Source organism: Melanotaenia boesemani, chromosome 2 (genome assembly GCF_017639745.1).
Source record: "Melanotaenia boesemani isolate fMelBoe1 chromosome 2, fMelBoe1.pri, whole genome shotgun sequence".
Classification (NCBI taxonomy): Eukaryota; Metazoa; Chordata; class Actinopteri; order Atheriniformes; family Melanotaeniidae; genus Melanotaenia; species Melanotaenia boesemani.
The window spans coordinates 23,977,120-24,001,565 of record NC_055683.1 but is presented as its reverse complement, the minus strand read 5'-3'; the positions used below and the strand labels follow the sequence as shown (position 1 = coordinate 24,001,565).

At 39.6% G+C, this 24,446-nt stretch overlaps 1 protein-coding gene across 1 annotated transcript; it reads left to right on the top strand.

The window, feature by feature from the left end:
- The first annotated feature begins 27 nt into the window (after window positions 1-27).
- Window positions 28-24,226, top strand: tbc1d16 (TBC1 domain family, member 16). Its single transcript, XM_041974524.1, has 13 exons — window positions 28-230; window positions 3,584-3,796; window positions 5,556-5,718; window positions 6,581-6,889; window positions 13,527-13,721; window positions 13,825-13,972; window positions 14,083-14,247; window positions 14,852-15,000; window positions 18,064-18,198; window positions 19,156-19,342; window positions 20,023-20,202; window positions 21,455-21,601; window positions 22,142-24,226. Exons 2-13 carry the CDS (start codon window positions 3,616-3,618, stop codon window positions 22,427-22,429), a joined length of 2,247 nt encoding a protein of 748 aa, XP_041830458.1. The 5' UTR covers window positions 28-230; window positions 3,584-3,615; the 3' UTR covers window positions 22,430-24,226.
- The last annotated feature ends 220 nt before the right edge of the window (window positions 24,227-24,446 follow it).

The window sequence follows — 24,446 nt, the reverse complement described above, 5'->3', positions numbered from 1 at the left end:
TGAAAGTCAAACCGGAAGTGAGCGTTTTCTGCTATAAAAACCTACAGATAAACGTGTAGTGTCATTGTCAAGAAATACGGGAATGAAAACAAGACAGGAGTTCGTAACAACGCGAGCTAAATCCACGAGAAAGCAGCTGAAACTACCCCGGTTCGTACTGTTCGGCCTCTGCCTGCTCAGTTGAGATGGCTGTCCGGCATGGGCTGTAGACTGCTGCGGTGGGACTGAAGGTGAGACTCAGCCCCGTTTCCCCCATATGCTGCTGTCTTTTCATTCATTTTTAACCGCCCAGCTGAAACAAGTGCCAGCAGTCAAGCAGGACACACTTTATCCTAAACGAGCCAATAATTATGCGGTTGCAGTGTAACTGCTGGATTAGATCAACTTAAAAAAATGTGAACGTGGACATCGCTAAATGATACAAGTGATTTCGGCCATGGTCTAGGCAGCTAAACTAAAATATTTATGTTAAAGGTGGGACAGATGGAGTCCCTGCTCAGGGATGACAGAGGCCTGTGTAAATAGCCCTGTCCATCCTCAGCTCCTGTCAGGCGGATGCTGCTGACCCGGCACGCCTCTGCTGTCCAAGCTATTACTATTAAGACTTGTCCCGCCACAGTCAGGACAGGGAGACCTAATGTTTCGGTAGGAAATGTTTTAAAGGACTAACACAAACATCTTGCAGTGTAATTCACTTCAGAAGACAAAATACCACCACTACATCGCGACTTGCTGTGGTTTTTGAATTGGATTGACTTGCAGTTTAAATGCCTTTTAATAAGCAGGTTTTTGTAAGATATTTTACAAGGATAAAATGTCGATAAAGAACTCTTTCAGATTACAAACCATTCAATCACAAATATTATAAACATCACAATCACATAATTTTGTCTTTGATGCCTCACAGTCAACAGATTAAAACTTTATAAACCCCTTTTAATAATTTACTTTTATGTATTTCTATGTGCATCTTTGGTATTTTGTGCTGCAGCAATTTTGATTATATAGTTCAACATAACCACCCGTAAGGGTTGAATATAAATTTTTTGGCCAGATTAATCACAAACCGAAGCCTTTCCTAATTTTACATCACAGTGCAACTATTTCATTTTTTCATTATTGTTGAGATAAGTGGCTGCACGGATTATGCGGCTTTCATTGCTTGAACTAAATTGAGAAAGGTCTTAAAATTTTAGAGCACTGAGTGACTTTATGATGTGAATATAACAGTATCACATTCTTCCTGAATGGGAAATAGTTTGTCATGTTTTAAGTGTCTCCAGATGTAGCAAAGCCTGAACAGTTTTCCAATAAATCCCACGGTAAAGTTTCCTTTAACTCACTCAGACTGTGGAAAGCCTACTTCTTTTTCAGCCTTCTTTGTGGATGGTGTCTTTTCAGCTGCCCCAGGCATGTTGGTGTGCAGCCTAGATAAAAGGAAAGGGGGTTCACCATTGGCTCCTCTATTCAAATGTCAGTGTGACAACTTAATTAATGTTGCCCTGAGGTGAGAAACTGAGACCCTAAAAGGTTTTGGCCGTTACACTTTTGCAGCTTAGGTTTTATACTCTTCTCCTTTTTTTAATGTCAGAGAGTCTGTTAAAAGTTATAAAATGTCACACATTCTGTAGGTCACAGTGGGAATAGAGTGAGTCCAGAAGGGTGTTGCATGAGTCATTTGGAAAAACATTGAAAGGTCAAAGAGGAGAAGCAGAGTGTGAGCACATGGAGGTGTTGACACCATTATGGATGGAGTGAAAAGAAAGGAGGGACAGGACACTTTCCCTTATCAGTCTGAACACGAGACTGCCATGGGTCACCATACAGACCAAAATAACTACAGCATAGAAGCACAGCAGTGTGTTTTTACTGTAATGAAACAACTGAAAACAGCAGTGTGATATATCTGAGAACCAAGCTTGTCATCATGTTTACAATAAACTGCCATGTTTGTTTGGACATCTTCTGCAGATGCTGCTTTCACTTTTCTTTTTTTTGGGGGGGGGGGGGACTGGTTTGTTGTCATTTAAAGCAGAAGTTAGCTTGGATAGTAAATAGCTCCGGTGTCGGTCAATAATATTCTAATACTAAACTACTACTAATATTCTAATAATAAACACAAATATTCAGTGTTGTGTGATGACTTGCTGTATAGCAGAACTGTGGGCAAGCAAACTTTACAAAGGGTACTTTTTTTCTTGGCTTAATTAAATCAGATGTGTTCAGACTAGAAAAATCTTTTAAAACAATCAAAACTTTGTTTTAAATTGATTGCTGTAAAAGATGTGACAGTTAAGTGGTCATTGAATTATTGATAGTTATTGAGTTTTGATGGAGGATAAATTGTTTTGTATTTTTTAATGTAGTAAAACTGCCATAGATATTCTAACTCAAGCGTCTTGTTTGAGACAATTTGCTTACTTTATCAGGTGCATAAATCATGGTATATCAACTTTTTCATTTATTTATTTATTTTCCATTTTGGACTGTGAAAAAATCTTGCAATTGCAACCATTCTCCTGCTTTTCAAGATGACTGACATCTGCAAAAAACAGCAAGCCACTTTTCTGCAAGATGTTCTGTGCCAAAAAAAAAAAAAAAAAAGCCAAATTCAGCTTAAAACAAAGTAAGTCACACGATGGCCCACAGCACTCCTCTGTACGACTGTGCCCAGACTTTGTGCCAGCACACTTCCTGTGTGAAGCCTGGAAGAAGGAAGTGGGGTGCCAGCTTAATCAAGCAGCGGTAAACATAACCCTTGAGGAAAAAGGAGGGAACATTCCTGAGATAGAGCAGGGAGTATGTGTCAGTGTTCAGCCAGCAAGAAAACAAGGTTAGAGACATGAAGCGGATCCAAAGGTACAGATGTAAACAACATGGGGAACTCTCAGACAAGAGGTCAGTGAGTTAGACTGTAGAGTAGATGAGCCAAAGAAGATGTAAGATTTTAATTGCTTTAAGATCTTTTTCAAGCCTGGAGAGCCTTTGCAGAGAAGAAAGTCTTCAACATGCGGCAGCATCAAAAGAGCTTCATTGTTAGTTCCATGTGAAGTTTGTTTCATCACACAAAGCTCTCTTGCTGAAACAGACAGTTTAAACACTGGTGGTGTGACACGCTGATCCCTGTTCAGCAGTGATGTTAATGACATTTGTTGACTCCAGATAACCACTTGGAATTTCACACGGATGGAGGGGAGTGTTTGTGTAGTGTTTTTTTTTTTTCTGTGTGTGTGCACACATCAGTGTGTCAGTGTGCTGTTTGCAAAAGGTGGGACACAGGAGCCGTAACTGTGTGAGCTGGTGCAGGTGCATGGCTCAGAGAAATGCTGAACAAGTACAGAGAGGACAGGGAATTCCAGGTTGGAGTGCTGCAGTAAGGATTCTGCAGTAAATATTAGCATTAATGTAACAGAGAGAATGAAGTGTGGATCTATGCGGCTTTAAAGCTATGTTGTCTCATTTGTCCTTAAAATATTTTATTAATGGTCAGTTTTTTTCTCTTCTATTTTCTTTCCTACTTCTTAATGTTGTCATACGATATCTGCCTAATAAATCATGTTGTTTTTTCACTCTTGATAATCAGAGGATGGGCTCAGTGTCCCAGCGCCTGAGGAGATGTCTCTGGGTCGGCTCCTACGGCGTGCTTCCTCCAAGGCGTCCGACCTCCTGACCTTTAATCCCGGGGCAGGGGGCTCATCTTTACGCTCAGGCCTGGACGGCGAGATCATCTTCTCCAAAAATAACGTCTGTGTCCACCCTGCAGAGCCCCTGCCTGGCCTGGCTGAGCACCATCCAGGTTTGGCTGCACTAACACAGTTTCAAAGTAGATTATTCAGGCCAGCAGGAACAGCTTACCCGTTAGCTTAGTTTTTACTGAGACTATTACCAATGTAAGAAAATTATCTGGTTATATTTGCACAAGTTGCTACCATGTAGACAACGGCAGTAGACCCTGTCCGTGTTTGTGATGTGGATCTTGTGGTTACCAAGCAAGTGTCTACGGATCATTCAAGCTATTTCATTTGTATCAAAAAGACATTTGCGCTCTTCTGTGTACACCTCAAATTTCAGATTTTTATTCTATTCTGAAGTAATAAAAAAAATATTTTACTGCCTGTAGAGATGTGCATTTAGGTGCAAAAAAAACTACATTTATTTATTTCATAAAACAGATTTTTTTTTTTTTTTTTTTTTTTTTTTTTTTTTGCTTTTACCAAGTTTTTGCCCACTTTTAAATCATCGTAACCTTGAAACTAAGCATATGCCTTCGAAATGTTCTTATAAAGCGAAATAACAAATATTAGCTGTGTATATTCAATACATTTTGAACTGTAGATTTAAAAAAAAATGGCTGAAATTGCAGCTTTCAGATTTAAGGATCTTGTGCCTCATAAAAATCCTGATTAGATTTGCCACATTATTCAGGGCTTTGTAGGCCAGCTATAGTTTGATCCCCTGTAGCAAAATGCTAAATATCTAACATTCCAATGCAGAGATTAACCTGACGGACCTCTCAGCCCCGTATCAAATCAGATTCCTAAGCAAGGCCCGTTCAATCCTTACAGGCTTTACGGATCAGAGCCACAATTTGGCTCATGGGTTCTTACTGCTTCTGTCGGGGTGCAGAGACATCCTGCCATAAAGCAGGACTAACAGATACAGGTATTATTTTGTCCCTGCTGCCATCGCTCTGCTGAACAAGTAGCTCTTTATTTATTTATCTATTTATGTATTTATTTATTTATGCTATTTATTGTTCTTTCTGTGTGATTGTTGCACCAAATGCTTTACTGCTTGCTACATAGCAAAATACCCCATGGGAATAATAAAGACTCTCTGAACCTTGAACCTTCCAAAGCAGCACTTTGAACCCCCAAATTTGCTCAATAATCCAGTTTGAAGCAGTAAATCTGACTCACCATCTGCAAAAGTGATTAAATGGTGCCCCCATGGCTCTATTACACGTTGATTTGCCTTTCATCACCACAAAAAGAAAAAAAAAAAAAACATTTAGACACAATAAAGCAAAAATACAAAAACAAATAAATAATTGAACAGATTTGTAGAAAATGAAGAAAAAGTAAAAGTTGTTCAGATAAAATATAACAGGAAAAATATCAGAAGATGAAATTGTCTAACTTCATTTATTAATAGAACTTGGTTTGGTTTAAAACCTTTTTAGTGTGAATATAGAAGATAATAAGTTCAGTTTTAGTTTGGAAAAAGGCTGGAATTAAAATAATTTTATCTTTTGTGTGCTTGCTATATTGTTCATGTGAGGGCTGTATGAAGATTTATGCTGTTGCTGGTCTGAAACTTAATATTTCATCTCTTATCTTCTGTCATTCTCCTTTTTGTTTGAGTTCATTTCAGGGTCATAACTCACCTTTCAGATTTTCCTCCATGTCTAGCTCTTGTTTCTTCTCAGATTACTTGTTTGTCTTAAAGTTGCATCTACCCTCTACTTATAAGAAGAAATCACAGAACCTTTTATATTACCAATTTTTCAAAACTAATAACTTGTAACACAGGCAGGGTTTTGTTGCCCTCTGCAGGTTACCTATGTGTGCATGTGGAGAAGGATGAGAGCCTGGGTACTACTCTGATTTTAACCTGGGTCCCTAATTCCCGCATCCAGAGGCAGGATGAGGAGGCATTGCGATACATCACTCCGGAAAGCTCCCCTGTACGCAGGAACGCCCGCCGCAGAGGCCGACGGTACGAAATGCCATGTCTTAAAATATATCTAAATCCTAATGTAATAGAGTTTTGAACTTGATCATATTTAGAAAACTAAATAAGCAACTTGGAAAAATTGAAGTATTAAAAAAATCTGAAGGTTATGAAAAAAGCTGGATTTGTAATATTTTGATTTTGTAAAATAGTATAAATAAAGAGGATGAGTATATGTTTAAAGCAGTTGTTTCCAACCTGAGGTCTTCAAGGAGCTCAGGGGGTCTGCGAGGCTTTGATTGTACAGAGCCTGTGTGATAAAATTAAGGTCATGTACTCACAGATGAGTTGAGGTGTATCTGCTGAAGTTTTTTCTCATTTGGATGTTTCATTCACATGGTGTTTTGTAAGCCCGAAAACATGAACCAGGTCCTAAAGTAAAAAAGTGGTGGTCATCAAAATCTGAACGAATCAAAACGTATGTCCTATAAACAGGACAAATAGAAATGCTACTTAGCAGGCCAAACCTTGTGCATCCAATCAATTTTTGACCATGTGCTGTGTGGTTTGGTGAAGTTAGAGAGCTGGTGGAGAAGTTCTCGTCTATCCAGTTAACCTTGATTTTCCTGCACTGTTTCATTAGTGAAACATGTCTGAGAAACACCACAGGGCAGATGATTCGTCCCTATTATAAAAAGATATATTAAAAAAAAGGCTATGTATTGATAGTTATCTTAACTTTGATTTAATTGCAAAACAGGAAAAGACTCAGCCAGAATTCATAACGTGTGTTGAGAAGCTAGCTAATTCTAATGCAAGTATAAAGCCAAGCATAATTTCAGCATTTTCCTTTTTAAAACCAGATTTTAACATGTTGGTAATATTGATAACCATTTCTCCTCTCCAGAACACACTCCCGTCCCCCAGCAGCTCAAGAGGAAGATGAGGATGATGAAACTAACATTACTAGTAGCACCTCTGCAGACAGCCACAGCTTGGTGGTCGAGGCCGGGACAGACCCCTCCTCACATCAGCAACAGCTGCCCTCAGCTGGAGAGGAGGGCGACGAGGGTTCCTGCGAGCTGTCGGATGAAGTGAGCCGGGACAGCACCATGGGCTCAGACTCGGACACCTTCTCCTCCCCTTTCTGCTTGTCTCCTGTTAGTGAGGCGCTGTGTGAGAGCAGCGGCTCTGTCTTCCTGGACAGCGAAAGCAGGTGAGTGAGAGGGCTGACATGAGGTAATATTTAGATATTACCGATAGCATTATGGCTGTTTTTGTAGCTTCTCAGAGATCTAGCTCGTCCTACCCAGGAAATGTGGCTTTGATAGACTTAATTGGCGGATTAATTGATAAAGTGCCCCCTGCATGTCTCCGTCTTCACTCTCAGCTTGAGATAAAAAAAATAAAATAAACTGCAGTAGCTACTGATTCTGCTGGGACGTTGATTCAGGAACATCTTTAGGAGCACATCCTGTACTGTTAGACATAAAAGCAACGACTGCTCTTATGTTTGTGTTTTCATGTCATTTAATTGTCTTCAAAAGAAATAAAACAAGTCACCTTTATACCTTTTTTTGTTAAAGCTCTCACATGCTGCTGCTTCTAATTTGGCTCAGTTGTGTCTTCCTTTGTAACTAGGACTGCAAACAGCTATAAAAGCTGTAAGCCTGATGGATAGATCAGAGAAGCTGTTCTACAAGTCAGTGACTATCAGACTTGGAAAAAGACAACTAAAGCCTTATATTCTATTTATTTTATAATTTTAAGGATAATTGATTTAAAAATAATTACTGCGATTATATTTATTGATACACAGAACATGTCAGGATGAAACATTTAGTAAAAATTGCTCCACAACATCCTATGTAGTTAATTCAGTGGTTGTATAGGTTCTTAACTTGAAGGGGGAACAAACCATCTGAGTGGTCTGAGTGAACACTCTTCTGGAAAAACAAACTAGTGTAAATATTATTTTAGTTAAACATATTTTAATAATTTAAATATTATATATTTATATATCTTTTTTCTTAATCTTTGCACATAGTTGTAGCTCATTTACAAGTTTTCATCATCTGTGCACCATAGTTGATGACTGGGTTTTTCAAAAACATTTAATTTAATAATGACATTTTATTTTCAAAACTCACAAGGAAACTGTGCATTATAGACAGAATATTATTAGAACAGGTGCAAAAGGGCAAGATAAAAGAAAATAAATCAATAGATAAAGCATGGCGGAGTGAAGGAAATTTTGTGCAGTGGACAATTTTGAACAGGTAAATTTGAGTCCAGAGCTGGGGAGCAGAGCCAATTAAATGCTGTGTTCTCCATGATGGCAAGGCGAGGGGAAGGGAGAGGAGTAGGATCTGAGGGAAGGGGATTTAGTGGTGATCTGGACCAAATCAGACAAATAAGGGGAAAGATGGTGGATGTATACAGAAGGATTTGGAAGTTGATGAAATGTTGAACCAGAAGCCAGTGATGCTGCTGCAGAATGGGGGTGATGTGGTGGATGGAGGGGCTTCTGGTTGTAATGCAAGCAACATGAGTTCTGGGCCTTATTAAAAGATTTTTGAGTAAAACCAAATTGATTAAATGTAAATTGTTGTTGTCATCAGTCACTGCTTCACACAACCTGGTCCTCCTGGATGTTATTAAATCTGGGATTAAAGATTTCTGTTCTTAACATGCAACATGCTGTAACGCAAAAAAGCGGGATAATCATTGTTTTATTTTAAAGCTTCTTTGTATTTTTTCTTTCTTTTTTTGGGTTGAAAAAATTACATTACTGATTATTTTCTAACCCTTTTTTAAACCAGGAAAAGTCTGACTGCAGTTAAGTCTCTTTTAAAATAGCATTTAGGCTTGTGGTTTCACAGACAAGAAATATATTCACATGAAAGTCAGAAGTGCACAATGAAATCATGATAACCATATTGATAAGGATGCAAATACTTTTTCAGAGACCTAGACTGTAGATCTGTGGGGACCTGATCCTTGAAAGCCTCGTGAATAAGAACATTCAAGCCGACTGAATGGAGCATCCATCTTCAGCATATAGGATTTTATGGACATAATAGTGCTTAGTGCTGGTGAATTAGGCACTATGAGGAGAATAGTATACATATTGTCATAATACAGCACAGACTTAAGTGACAGAAACTGGCCTCATTTATTAATCTAATAATTCATTATGCATCACTTTGAATAGACGTTAACACCTCATGAAGGTCAGTGTCCTTGAAACATGGTTTAAAGGACACATTTTATGCAAAATTCACTTTCTAAAGTTTTTTTCTAACAGTTATATGTAGTCTGTGTATAAGGCCCAAAAAATGAAAAAATTCTGTCTCCGCTCTCACTTGCTTGCTCCACTTTTTAGAGAATGTGTGCTCAAACGGATGAGTTTGAGAAATTTCCCTTTGTGTCACAACAAAGGGTTCAGACACAGAAACAGCCCATTCTCAGTAGAGCCACATCTGGAATGGCTGAAATTAAGGACCAAGGCTGAATTTGGGGTAATATTGAAAACAATGTTGCTGGAGCTCTGAAACCCATATGAAATTGTGGAAAAAATGTATATTATGGGGCCTTTTAAAGGTGAAGTAGCTGCTAAGGTCTGGTACACACAACGATTTTTGAGCAGTTGTTGTCCCGATTTTGCCTCTTCCCGACCTCGGACAGCAAACGTCCGATCATTGTGAGATTTCCCTGTCCAATCATTATTTGGTCTGTGGTGTCTTACTGATTTGTCCAGATAATCCGCTCCGAAGCGGGTTGTAGTCGACAATTGGGAATATTGAACATGTTCAACATTTTAGAGCCGATTTCTGAAGAATGCCGACTCATGCATTGCGACTGCGTGGATGGTGACGTGGTACGGAAGGTAGCCAATCAGAGAGCGAACTGGCTGGGGAACAAGGAAGTAAATAAAGTCTGTGTTCATGCCGTCTCCAGTCTTATTTTTTTCAGTTCTGGCTTTTTCTGTTAACAACAGTCCCAAGACCACCATCATTCCCTCGTCCTGTATGTCCTCTTCCATGCTGTGTGTTGTGTTTCCCGATTGTTACTATGTTTCTTCTTCTTCTTTTTTTGCCGGTTGTTGCTATGGTTCTTCTATGTTTTGACGTTTGTTCTGTGATTACATTTTTGGAGCACACCACACACAATACAATCCAAACTGATTTTTTTTTTTTTTTTTTATCTTCACGTTTTAGGTCTCGATCAGATAAAAAATCGTTGTGTGTGTGTACCAGGCCTAAACTTTTAAACCCATTTTCCCTAAGAATTAATTAATCATGAGTAAATCTCTTAAGGTTATCAGTATTTGACCAGCAATTCTAGTAAAAGACAAAAACAAATTTGATTGTAACATTTATTTTGATATTGAATTGATCAGTGGATTAGTATTAGTAAAGCTTAGAGTAACGTATCCTAAGCTTTATGACTGAGGACAAGATTTCTGATTACTTCTTGTCTTGTCAGTAATTACAAGCTTGAGTGATTTGCTGTGGAAATGAACTCTAACACAGAAAGACACTTATTTGTTGTCAAATTTTGCATATTCCTTCTAAGCTACCAGAAGGTGGCGCCAGAAAGAAAAGAATTGATTGCATGTGGGATGGTGTACTGTTTGCAGCCACATGGTGGCTCTCTGCTCTACAACTGAAGGTCCCCAGAGAGTGAAAGCAGGTAGATGACTTCAGCAGGAGGCATGAAAATGTGTTCACTCATTTAAAGCAGCTCTCAGTCTGAGATTTCTGAAATGCCTTAGATTTACTAAAAATGAAACTTCAAATGATACAAATGTAAAAACCACAAAACTTCCACAGGCTGCTCTTTAATCAGCGGAGCCATCTGCACAGCGATTGTGTTGCTGTTCGGACCTCAGAGCCATTTAATTTTATGATTCCCTTCGTGGTTGTTTCCTCATGCAGCTATTTGGCGTGAGTTGTTGCCCAGAATTTGTGAGGCAGTGTCAGTGAGTCTGTGTGGGTTTTTAATGTTTTTAGTGTTTTTTTTAAGGACTTCTCAGACCCCAGCTCACTGTAAGTGCAGAAAAAGTTCGACTTGGCAGCACTCTGCTTCACAGCTTCTAACCTTTACTCTGTTACCTTCTCTTCTTTGCTCTTAGTGTCTCTTTTTAGCTCTCTGGCACTCAAATCCATCCTTTCCTTTGCCTGTTTTTTCCCCCTTTTTCTTGTAAACTTTCTTCAGTCCCATATTCATCAGCTCCTTCCTCTCATTTTCCATCTCTCCCTCTTTTTCATTTTTATTTATTTTTTTCTTTCTTTATTGTTTCTTTCAGTATTACCCACCTCTCAGATATCTTGCCTCCCCCTCTTTCCCCTTCTCTTCCTAAAGTCTGTGTGAAGCCCTTTGATTCCCAGTGCTCCCAGGGTTGTTGTGCTGGGCTGAATGTCAGCTCTCCGGATTAGAGGACTGAAGAGAGCAGAGCAGCAGCCAAAACCCTGGAACCCACTCAATCTCTCTTTCTCTCTCGCTTGCTTTAATTGACACTGTTAAGGGGCCAGGAACTGGAAACATGTCACTTGGAATCATTCAAAGAGAAAGAACCACGTATGGGAGAGTGAGAGCGGATGAAAAGGGGGCAGAAAGAGGAGAGTGGTGGGAGAGAGCAGAAAAGAGAAATCCGCAGCAATGTCTGTCAGGCTTCTTAACAAGTTTCTTTAAAGATTTAATTGTAGTTTACGGAACTGTCAATGTGTGCTGCCTTCCTGAGGCTTTTTTTGTAGAACTTAAACATGTGATTATAGCTCAGAACAGTGGTGTCCAATGGTTTTGGCTTGTCATGCCTTAAAAAGAAAACAAGCTGTGCTTGTAGCCATTTATTATACATTCAGACTTAATGAGGTATGTTTGAAAAAAGCTTATCAGCAATATTTTTTTCAGCTTTTGAATTTTGAATTTTAATACACTGTTCAAATCCTGGATATTTTCTTGATTTATTCTTCTACAAAGTTTAAATTGGGTTAAAATGAGTTGTATGACACTGATTAAAGCTTTCCAGAAGTCTCAGAAAAGTCTGACTTTCATGTGTGCCGTTTTGGGATTATTGACATATACAGTTGATTATAAATGTCTGGTGTTTTTCTCCTTTTTTCTAAAGTCCAAAGTGTACCGACCACCTTCCTTCGTGTGCCTGCAGTGCCCACACCGCCCTCTCATTCCGATCACTCTGTTCCCTTTAGGGATTAGTTGAAGGAACTTGAAGTCCCAGGAGGTCTGTAGCTCTTGGTCCTGGTTCTCAGTGTGACCTGGCAGCATGTTCCTCTGGGGTACAGCCTTATGTATGTGGAAAGACGTGTTATGAAGGGCCTCAGGGCAGTTTAATCTCACCCTGGTCTGGTGGGACATGCCACTAACAGCAGTCTGACTCCATCAAAACAGCTTGTTTACAGTTGTACAGCTTATGTGGTGTGACTGCTGGCTTATAAATGAACAGAATCAGTCTGTTGATGTTAAAAGATACTCATGCTTGAATGATCCACGCTTAAGCGTTTTCTCACTCTGTACTTAAAGAATGTAGGAAAGAATGAAGTAAATGGGCTTATAGGCCTTGTAAACATTCCCCACTTGACAGTTGTTGGAGTTATGAAAAGGAAGACTTCCACCATATTTCATATAGCTTAACTTCCTTACCAGATCCCGCTGTGCCTCTCTCCCATTTCCCTACTGGTTCTTCACTGTCTGGTTTGTGGGGTGATAAATGAGACAGAGAGCAGTAAATCACCAGATAGCATAAGGAAGCCACACAGCCTGGATTGATCTGGCCTTGTTATGTTCCCATTCGCCAACAGGGAAGCGATCAGCTGAACGTGACTGATTTAGGCTGAAAAATAACCGGCCTGGCCCACTCATCTCATCAATGCACCAAAATGCAGCTCCTGTTTGTTTAGGTGTCAATGGAAAACGGTGAAAACAACTAAAGATTTTTTTTAAATGGGTTTACTTAATTATTCAGGCTCAAGGGAAAAATAAATCTTTTATAAATCCTGAATGACTTCTGGTTTTACTTTTTTATAGATCATATGTGTGTTTTACAGTAAGTAATGAGCAAGTCTACTTCTCAGATGTCAGCAGGCTTCACGCATTTCTGTTCCCTAGCCTTGGCATGTCTAGAGACGTGTTTGAGAGTGCATTATGGTCATTAGTTATGGTCCATTCACTTGTGTGTGTGTGTGTGTGTGTGTGTGTGTGAGAAACTTGGAGTAAATCAGCAAGAGAGAGATTCTTGAAACTGACAAACTGGTGTCTATTTACTTTGCTGCACAGTGAATGTTTGTGTTAGCATATGTCTATTTTCCATGCTGTCACACTTTTGCTTCTCTTTACATAAATGTTATAGTGAGTGTATGTGTGTGTTTGTGTTATTGTGTGTCTCCTCCTGCAGCAGAGACCCTCAGCTCAGGTTTCAGTGCCGGGAACAACATGCTTGCCATAAGGGAATGACAAGGGAAATTGTACGGCAGACAGTGTGATTTGTGTGTGTAGATTTCCATGTGTATGTACGTGTCTATGTGTCCTCAGAAGCTTCCATGCATTCCTCATATTTTCAGCCTCTTGGCAGAACCACACAGAGACAAAACATCATGGCAGATCTGAGCTGCACAGTTGTCACTGGGCTGAGCACCACCAGCCCCCTGTCTTCATGTTATTTATTATTAATATTCCATATTAAAGAACAACTGTCTAGATCTAAAGGCATGAAAAATTCATTTTTTTGCACAGTGGGGGACAAGTCTCCCTGCTTTCATGTCATAGAAATCATTAAGCGCTTAAGAAAATAAAAAAATAAATAAATCCCAATATTTCTGTCATTTTGATAGAGAGCTGTGCGACGAGTCCATGAACCATTCAGTCAGTTCTGCATCAAGTCTGGACAGCCACGCCCCCTCTGACAGCAGCGTCCACTCGCAGGGCATGCGATGGGAGGAGCAGCAAAAGTTGTTGGCTTTGGAGCAGCTATGTGGAGTCTTCAGGGTGGACCTGGGTCACATGAGGTCACTGAGACTTTTCTTCAGGTCAGCAGAGAGTTACAGGGAGGTCATGTTTGTGGGGTGGCTTTCCCCTGCCACTCTGCAGGTTTGCGAATTTTAGAGTTATTTTGTCATTGTTTGTTTGCAGCGATGAGGCGTGCACTAGTGGGCAGCTGGTGATAGCTAGCAGAGAAAGCCAGTATAAGATCCTCCACTTCCATCATGCTGGTTTGGACAAGCTAGCGGAGGTCTTCCAGCAGTGGAAATGCTGCAGAGAAACGCAGCCTAAAGACCAGGTCAGCTTACAAATTCCAGGTGTTTCTGCTCTTCTTAGATTTTATTTAAATTTTAGCTCCCTAGCAACATTTTTTTGTCCTCCATTTTTCATTTTCTCCTTTACCTTAAGGTTTCCGATGAAAAGTCATGCATGCAGTTCTCCATCCAAAGGCCCACTCTACCATCAGCCGAGACCCACCCAGAGGAAAGGCTCTATCGACGGCTGGATGTCACCACCTGGCTACGTCACCTTAACCACAATGGACAGGTGGAGGAGGAATACAAGCTGCGCAAGGTATGTGCAAGGGTGTATTTCCATGTTCATGTAATTACAGACTTGGGATGGGATAGGTTAGGAAAATAAATCAGATCACACATCTGGCTAACATGCTATTGTCCATAAATTCAAGGGTCACATTTTCACACTTTACACACACACTGAAAGTCAACTCCGCTGTGTTAAACTTTCAGTTTTGATCATCATCCCTCTCTATAAATAATGAGAGGTTTAGTCTTGGCCAATGTACCATGTGAGTCATTTTAGTTCTCCAGTATTGACTCAGCTCATAACTTACCATCTTCCAGAAATGACTCAGTGGCAGTTAGACCATGACCAAGATGTTTCCTCTCTAAATGCTCGAATGCAAAACCAGAAAACAACTGTTCTTACTGGATGTGCTGATTTAAATTGTGTTTTTGTTTGTTGCAGCATTTAGCAGCCCTCATGAACATTATGCATCCACTGTAGTTTAGTGATCTGATAGTCAAATGCAGGTTGTCTACTTGTTTGCATACAGCTCTGATCTCAGTTATCACTTCTGACCTTTGTTTGCCCTCTGAACGTCCGAGAAAGAACCCTTTGTGCTCATCGTATCTGTTCCCCTCCCACTCGTCGCTAGGCCATCTTTTTTGGCGGTATCGACCCATCCATCCGTGGTGAGGTGTGGCCCTTCCTGCTTCACTACTACAGCTACGACTCCACCTCTCAGGAAAGGGAAGCCTGGCGGCTACAGAAGCGAACTCACTATCATGACATCCAGCAGAGGAGGTGGGCTATAGAAAGACCTGGCTTTCAGTGCAAGGTTAAGTTGATGCGGTGGAAATCTTTTTGTTTAAAAAGTCTAAGACACAGACTCTGTCAAGCAGCAGAGTACCTGTCAAGCGGCCGCAGCGTCAGCTGCCAAATGCTCAGGCAGTCAAACATTAAACCATATGTGAGTCTGTTGGTGCTTCTCATCGCAAGCGCTGAGCAATCAATAGACACAATCAGGCAAGTGTTAAGGGGAGGTGCTGGGTGTGATATAAAAGGTCTCTGGAGAAAAAACATGTCAACGCTTATCAGATCATAGTCTCTTGTCAGAGGTAAAAAGAAAAAAAACTGCTTTGGTATGCACAGACAAGCACATGCACACTAATCCCACATATACATAGAACCCTCCAGTCTTTATTATCTCCACTCTACCACCAAAATATTAAGTGACATATTTTCACACATTCTACTGCTCTGTCTGTAATGAATATAATAATCAGACAGGTTTAATCTGTATGGCCTCTTAATATTTTGAGTATACCAGAAGGTCTTATTGAAGTTGTTTAATTAGTGTCCTTGTTCTGACTTCGATGTGGAATCCTTTAAAGACCCTTTGACTAAAGCAGCCTCCAGGGCCACAAGTTGTTCATTAGGAGCAAGGATACATGTCTGTGGTTTTTTGCTCCTTATCTCCTAACCTCCTAAGCAGCTGGAACTGGAAGGGGTGCAGCTTTAATGAGTAAAATGGTTTTTAACAGTCAAACTGGATATCTGCTTAAATGTCCACATACAAGCTGACGCGAATGAATAAAAGTGACAGTAATATACATGTAATAACAATAAATAAATAACGCAAACCCTAAATTTATAAAAATATAAATAATGAATTAGGTATTCAGAAAATGCAGAGTTGGATGTTTCCGGATAATGCACCAAAAATCCCTTTATTTGTCTTTTTTTCTTAAATAAAAATATTACAAATGTTACACATGTGTTATTTCATAGAATGCAACTGGTTGATAAGAAGATGTAGCTGGCTTGAAGGTGAAGTCTATTCGTTAAGGGAGATGACATTCAGAAGAACTCTTAGTTTTGCATGACATTTGCTTAAAGGAAGAGGAAGTTTATCTCGGTCAGTAATGTTCCCCTTTGTTCATAAATACTTTCTTACATATGTTCTGATTACGTAGAGCAACGATCACAATTTCCCAGAGTTCAATTTAATTATTAAAATATCTCCTTGAGTCAAACCAACAATCCAAACACCAAAGCTGCAACCAGAAAATATCTCTAGTCTTTGTTTGAAAAAATACATTATTATTACAGTTATAAGTTGATAGAATACTTTTATGTGGATAAAGTTAGTAAACCCATGGGTCTAGTAAATATTGTTGTTTTGCAGATAATATCATTTTGCATGATTGTCCATCAATCTTCTCCAGCGGTTACATGTTTTGAAGCTTTCTTACATGTACTGCCTACTTTACATTCCTGAAAAATTTCACTGGGGCTCAATTCTGAGCTTTGACTTAGCCATCCGTTAACCCTCAACTGCCTTGTCTTTGAACTATTTCTTTAAGTATTTGTGTCTTGTGAGTCCATATCTGCTTAAAATGCCAATTTCAGGTTCAATCTCAACTTTCAGGCAGATGGCATAATCTTGTCTTCAATCATTCCTTGATTTAAAGCAGATATTATAGTTGTTGATCAATGACAGAAAGCTGTACAGTCCCTGAAGGCAGCAAAGCAACCCGTATCATTGCATTTCCACCGCCATGCTTTGTAGTTGCTGAGCTTCTTTAGGTTGCACCTGAAAATATTAGGTCTGCACCAAACATGTCAATCATTCATGTGGCATGTCAATTAATCTGCCATTAAGTAATTACAAAAGGTCTGGTTCTAGTTTTTTTTTTTTTGTTTTGTTTTTGTTTACTCCAACCGAAATTTTACTCCAATGTTCTTTTCAAACAGCAATAAGTTGATCTTGTTTTCCCTCAAATATGTTCAGTCTCAATCTGCCCGGACGTGTAATTCCTTAACAGCTGTAAAAGTTACCTGATGATCCTTTGGTGAAAATTTGGGACTCTTTGGAAACTAATTTGGTTTCAAATGGACTTGTCTCTGCCTCAATTTGGTGCAGCCGTCAGGGATGGAAAGATTTTCATTTGTTTAAAGTCCGTCTCGCTTTTAGATGATTTTCCTGTAAGTGGCACGGATGTGGTAAATTTTAAGGCACCGTTAAGAAAAAAGTTCTGTATACAGACCTCTTTCTCTGTTTGGGAGGATCAATACGTAGAACGTCTCTCCACAGAATTCAAAATGACTTGAGCTCATTTTCAACTAAGGACATGTGAAAAAAGCTGCTGCTAAGATACTGACATTTTTATAGTATAGTTGTTTTGTGTCATTTCCTGAATGATGTGTGAATGTGTTTTGATAAGTAATAAATTATGTCAAATTGGTTCATGCTTTGTAATTTTAACTGTTGTTGAACCATAAAAATGACTGAAATATTAAGTGATGAAAACTGCTGAGCAGCATCCTCCAGAGAAGAACTATAGAAAGGTTGGAAGAATCCAGCAACACACACACGGCACCAAAGCTAAACAGTTGCGTGGCGTTGCATCAGGTGTGCGTGCATTATTCCTGGTGGGGCCAGATGGAAAACAAACAGTGTTAATTAAATCCCCTCTGCTTGTTAGGACTTGAGTACATTAGTGCCACACACAGAGTACATTGTTAATGTAGTTCCTAACATTTAAAGGGACGGTGGGGGCTTTTTGGTTGTGGTATTATCCTCAGTGGAGCTCTTAGCTTGCCCACTCCCACATTTTCATGCATTTGCAGCTAGAGCTTTACACCAGAGTAACATTTTTTAGCAATTACAATATATGTCTAGAATAACGATAGAGGAAAAAAGAAGTTAAACCCACTAGTTACTGCCCTCTTATCAATTAAAACGCAGAGTTAATTAACATTAGCAGCTGATTTTGGTCAAGAAAACCGCTGCAGCTTTTTCAAATTTTTCCTCCTCAAGTTTCTAATTGATATGTGTGTGTGTGTGTGTGTGTGATTCCTCAGATTGTCCATGAGCCCAGAGGAGCACAGTGAATTCTGGAGGAAGGTCCAGTTCACAGTGGATAAAGATGTGGTCAGAACGGATCGCAGCAACCACTTCTTTAGAGGAGAGAATAATCCAAATGTAGAGATCATGAGGTCAGACCAAGTTCCTTCTCCCCACTTCTTTTTTTCAATCAATCTGTCTTGTAAATTCTTGCTCTGTTTCTGTCCTCTCCTCTTGGGCCGTTCTTATTCCCTCTTCCTCATCTCCACACACAGCCGTACCTACAGTATTCATTTCATATTCTGAACCCTGGGGGAGCTGCAAATGAGTTTCATGCTTTATTGACTCTGACTAAGCCGTCTGAGCACTTTTGATGCATACTCACAGCTAATGGCTTTCTAAACGAGGAGCAAGAGGATTTAAATAGCATATTAGTTTAGCGACTCTCATCGAGGCTCCTGGTATTTGTCCTGGAATTATGTCTGAGGTGGGGGATACCAGAACTGCCCATGTTCCTATACAACGCTTCTTATCTCATGCTTCCCACAGTTATCTCACATCTATTGCTGATATGTTACAAGTATGTGTGCTTGGTTTATTCAGTTCATGTTGTTTGAGCAGGGATTCTCATATTGCAGTCTCTAAAAATGATCAAACTTGCACTTTATTGTTGTGTCAAAACAATATAATGTCCTCAGGGTTTCCCTTTGTTTATATGATACTTATGCATAAAGACTGCAATGAAAGTTTTCTTCAAAGTAGTGCACATACATATACATAGGAAGAAGAAAAAGCCATTAATTAACTCCCTGGCTACCAAAAGAAGTTGGCATAGCAACCACTAAAGCAGAGATTATCCTGTTTTTCTGGGCATTACTAGCAATGCTGAAACACATGTTGGCTCATTCAGTGTTTGGGTGGGACTGTAGGTTTCAGGGGTTTTGGCTGACATGTATAGAGGCTCTTGTAAAGACTGTCAGAAGAATTGAAATGTTTCTGATTCTGTATTACCCTGTTGCATCAGAAGTTCTGCTGAAGTTTTTTTTTTCTTTCCCCCTGCTAAGAAGTTAGAGCAGCAATGAGATGTCCGTGGTTGTTCTTTGCTCCAGGCGAGTTCTGCTCAACTATGCAGTGTTTAATCCTGACATGGGTTACTGCCAGGGCATGTCTGACCTGGTGGCCCCTCTGCTCACCGAGATCCAGGATGAAAGTGACACCTTCTGGTGCTTTGTCGGCCTCATGGAGAACACCATCTTCATCAGCTCCCCGCGGGATGAAGACATGGAGAGGCAGCTGGTAGGAGGTTTTACTGTGCCTCTTGGAGTTAACCAGATAACACATGACCACATCTTGTGGTTACTGCTTCTCTGAGGGATGTGTAAAGCAGTTTCTGTACATTTGAAATTGGGCCTCCTTTACATAGAATGGCTGGTTTATCATTTACCCTTTAAGTGTGTTGTTAAAGAGCCCATGATCACTCTTTTACAGGTTAATATTTTTATTTTATGGGTCTATTAGGAAAAGTTGACATGTAAATTAAGTTTTAAAAGCTCATTTCCCCCCACCCACCCTTAACTGTACTGTGCTGTAATAGTACTTTTTTTCTTTACTCTATTTTAGCTCCTCTTAAGAGACCTTTAGAAAGATATGTTTTAACTAGTATTGACATAAAGACTGAAAAAATAGATCTTAAAAAGCACAATAAGACCTCTTAAAAAATGGTTATAAACCCTTTCTGTTCTTGACATCGTCAGACAATATATTGTGTCAGCTGTTATGTCAAGCATGAATTGACCACAACAGGCTTCATGAACCTGCAGATGTTAGAGGTAACAGAGGGACCTACAGAGGATCTGATAAGCAATCTCATCAACATGTGCACAAATCTGACCACCAAGGCGAGCTCATTTCTTTAGGCTGAAACTGCAACAGGTGGCCTCCAGCAGAGCTCAAGACAGTAAATCTTTACTCCACAGATGTACCTGCGGGAGCTTCTGCGTCTCATGCTCCCACGCTTCCACCAGCACCTGACCAGACTCGGAGAGGATGGCCTCCAGCTCCTCTTCTGCCACCGCTGGATCCTGCTCTGCTTTAAGAGAGAGTTCCCTGACACAGAGGCCCTGCGCATGTGGGAGGCCTGCTGGGCACACTACCAGGTCAGGGCAAAGTCCAGACTGCTTCTTTGCCTACGCAAGCTAGAAAGAAGACCTAGGCAAACGCTGGCTCTGTGCACAAAAAAACATGTGGTGTTTAAAAAACAACAACAAAGTTTGTATTGCCTTTCAGGAAGGCATGCAAAACAGAGTTCATGTTATTCCTTAAGCCTGTCACTTCAGACTGTTGTAATCCTGCTAAATAGCTATAATGTGTGCTCTTAGTCTTGAAGGGATTTAATCACCTAATTCTGTAGTGATTTGACTTAAAGTCCCACATTTCTCACATTCCGACAGATTTCAGTAAAAGCATATACGAAACTTAAAATTGATCCCAAAGGAAACTGTGATGCCTAATTATAGGAAAAATAATTATATAACAAAAAAGGCTGTTCTACATGTTATGTTTTTAACATGAATTATAAAGATTGTAGCATGCATGCATATATATATATATATATATATATATATATATATATATATATATATATATATATATATATATATATATATATATATATATATATATATATATATATATATATTTGCCTTAATCAGGATCCAGTGAACTTGTAACTGTGTCATGTTCCTGACTGAGCTTAACACCTCCCTAGGCTGAGGCCGAGTCAGATATCTCTGTCTTCGCTTCATGCCATCTGTTCAGACTCTGCTAGATGTTCAGATCTTCAGCTACAGGTGGTGATAGAGGAGATGGTGTGAAACCTTGGTTTAGACAGTTTAAAGTCATATACCAGATGGGCTATGAGCAAAAAAGTCTGATTGATATCAGATTTTACTGTTTAGAGGACGTTATCTTGTAATACTAGGTTGCAACTGATTATTTTCTGTTCTTGTCATTTGAAATGTGAGATTGTAACTGACAGTCTTTATGTGAACCAACATGATGAAATAAAGTTTATCATTAAGTCAGCACATCACTAAAAGATGAATAGTATTCAGATCTTGTGCTTAAAATGCAATATACAGTCTTAATCCACCAGTTATTGCGTGAGTTCTCTTTTTCAGATAAACTTAAACAAATCAACATCAAGCTTAAAGTTAAGCAAGCTCTATTGTTTCACTCATTTGTGCTTGTTTGTCCTTTTTGTTTGATGACTTCCACATTCAATCCAGTTACTGAGAGTTATGTAGAAGTTCAGCTGAAGTCATGTACTTACTGAAATTTGCACAACTTCCTGCATTTGTCCTCTGCCGTTGACCTTTGTTTTTTTGTTTTTTTCTGATACATTTTCAGACAGACTACTTCCACCTGTTTCTCTGCGTGGCCATCATTGTTCTCTATGGGGAGGACGTTTCAGAGCAGCAGCTCGCTACTGACCAAATGTTGCTCCATTTCAGCAATCTGTCCATGCACATGAATGGAGAACTGGTGCTACGCAAGGTATCGCTGTTGGTTTTTGGGCCTTTTATGTCATGTTTCCATCTTCTTATTTCATGGCTTTGTACCTCTGCAAACCAATATATTAGGTACTCTTAAAATTACTCATTGTGCTGCTCATTTAATCCAAACCCAGTGTTCTTTGCATCATGGGACCCAGCCCAGTGCTGCAGCAAAGCAACAGTAAACAGCAAACAGTAAACTGCCCACAGAGGCCTTGAGGTACTAAATGGGATGCTGCCACATCATGCAGAGGATTTATGATCTGCATCCCTGCTATTGTGCTTATGCTTGCTTCCTCATGTTTATGTATGCTGTGTTTATGCTGCAGCTAGTTTCTCTTATCATGCTGCGAGTGTAGTTTTGTTTGTTATTTCCTGAGATTTTGCATTCTGTTCTATGAACAGGCACACCAGTCTTTGAGCTTTAGGTAACAGTGTGCAATGCTGACCTTGACAGTCTTTTGTTATCTTTTAGCCAGAAGAAAAAGATATTGATTTTATTTTAATGTTTCAGTGTGCTGTGTTTGCCCTGCTCTTCCAGGCCCGCAGCCTTCTCTACCAGTTCCGCCTTCTTCCCAGGATCCCATGCAGCCTCCATGACCTTTGTAAATTGTGCGGCCCAGGAATGTGGGACAGTCGATACATCCCCACTGTAGAGTGTTCAGGTGAACACCCAGAGTCCCAGAGCTGCCCCTATGGAGGCACATCCACCTCACAGCCCTCTTCTCCCTCCCCATCGTCATCACCAAACCCCACTCCAACACCTCCACTGGACGGCAAAAGAGGCTCCAAAAAGCGGGACATTTTCACCTTCAGGAAGCATTACTGAGGTGGAAGCTTGTGCTTGTTTTGGCTCATGCAAGAGCTGCCAAATGTTTGGATCTCCAAACTGCCCCTGGACCCATCTCTCCTCTTTCCTATTTTTTTCTTTTTTTGTTAATGAGGATTTTTGTCACTTGATCTTTTCATGTGATGCAATGATGAACACTGCCTTACAAAAATGTTGTTTTTGATGTTCAGTATCATGTGAATCTGCAATGAGGACAGTTGGCTATCAAACAGATCAGAAGTCAAGTAGCTGCTTTCTTCTGGTAGCAGAATGGACAATCACCAGCCGCTGTGTTGGTCTTGAGCTAGTTCAGGTTCTGCTGCTGGCTTGGCATTCTTCCATGGGCTTTGTAAGCAGGGGAGGTCACATCAGGGTCTCAGGCAACTGGGCTAAATTCTTGCAGACTCTGAAGGGTCAAAAGGAACTGGAGATTCATTCACAGGAATTTTCTAAATGTTCCTGTGTTCTCACAAAGGAGTATTTGTGCGAATATCAAGTTATATGTGCGTATCTCAAGTCTGAGCAGGACATGAAATCCAAATCTTTGGTGTTAACAAAGAAGAATTGGATTAAATTAGTTTTTGGTTGGTTTTCTTTTAAGTTTTCATCAAGTGAATGTTTGCGTTTGTATCAGCAGTTACAAATATTTAGCAATATTCTAGCCTTGCATGAGCAATTCTTTACATATAGTGGGGACAACACATTTGTTGTTGGAAAGTACTTCAGCCCAAAACAGAAGTAAGACTGTGTTTATGGTGCAAACACTCTGTGATAGGGCTGCTCATATTTCCTCACAGGATGACGGTATGGAACGTCCTGAGTTTTTTCCTGATGAGAAGAAGGAATGAAACTGTCAAAAATCTGATACACATGATTATGTTACCATTTGCACATTAGTATTGTAAAATATGAAATGCCTGTGGTATCATATGGATGTGCCATCAGTGTTGCCAAAGACAACAAAGATCATGGTTTCATCAATGCAGAGAAATGAATGGCTCTCTTTTGTACCTTCAATTTTGTCCTATGTTGAACCAGGATTGTGAGCATTTGTCATCAGTTTTGTTATTCTTTACACTTTCACTTTAAGTGGATGACAACACACTCAAAACTAAGAATCAGTCCACATGAATGTATCTGTTTTTTGCCTCTTTTCACTCAACATCAACACTATGAAAACCTTGGATGTGTAAATGTTTAAACTGGAGTAGTCGCTAAACACCTGGTAAGCTTTTGAAGGCTACATGCAGATATCTTAAGAAGAATCTGGGAGGGAAAATAGAGAAACTAGCCATACATTATACCTCTGTATGTTGGCTGCAGGGTATACTGTAAAGTGATGTTGCCCCAGGTGTTAAGATGGTCTCCACTCAAGACTCCACCCCGGAAAGCTTTTAAATGACGCCCTCAGGATTGTAACATCTGCAAAAAATGCTGCTAAAATGTAACATTGATTCTTTTGGTCTGCTTTCCAGCAGTTTCTGCAAAAGACATCCATGTGAGTTAAGTCAAGAGGTGCATCCGGTGATATGAAGGTTGCAGTAAAATGAGCTAAGTTAGAAACACGTGATGGAAAATGATTCATTGTATGTGAGTGACTTTGATCTCATGGATTTATTAACATTAAATTCACATTGTTTACACAAACAAGTCACACCTTTTTAAAGGGGTTGTTGTAAATTGTGATCACGAATGTATAATGTTGCTGTTGAATATGTTGATGTATTACTGTAAACTTCACAGCAAAACGAGCCTATTCTTATCATTGATATTAATAAAAACGAGTAATAAACTACAGTCACATTTTCATTCATAACACAAATGCACCTGCTTAGTTTCTAAATGCTTTTTATTAGAATTATTTTTTATTGTTTTAACAAGTGGTGGTGGCATTGTGGGCTTCACCACCACCACCATTATTATCCATTAATACCAATATTTAAAATACTAATACAGATATCACTATTAATATTAATAGATCATTACATACAAAATAAAACCATTAGCATTTTGTCTT

Bases quoted from the DNA above. Each gene is read 5' to 3' on its own strand.
- tbc1d16 (XM_041974524.1), top strand. From the start codon at position 3,616: ATGTCTCTGGGTCGGCTCCTACGGCGTGCTTCCTCCAAGGCGTCCGAC. The intron at 3,797-5,555 runs GTTTGGCTGCAC...TGCCCTCTGCAG, and splicing joins CCTGGCTGAGCACCATCCAG to GTTACCTATGTGTGCATGTG. The intron at 20,203-21,454 runs GTCAGGGCAAAG...ATACATTTTCAG, and splicing joins CCTGCTGGGCACACTACCAG to ACAGACTACTTCCACCTGTT.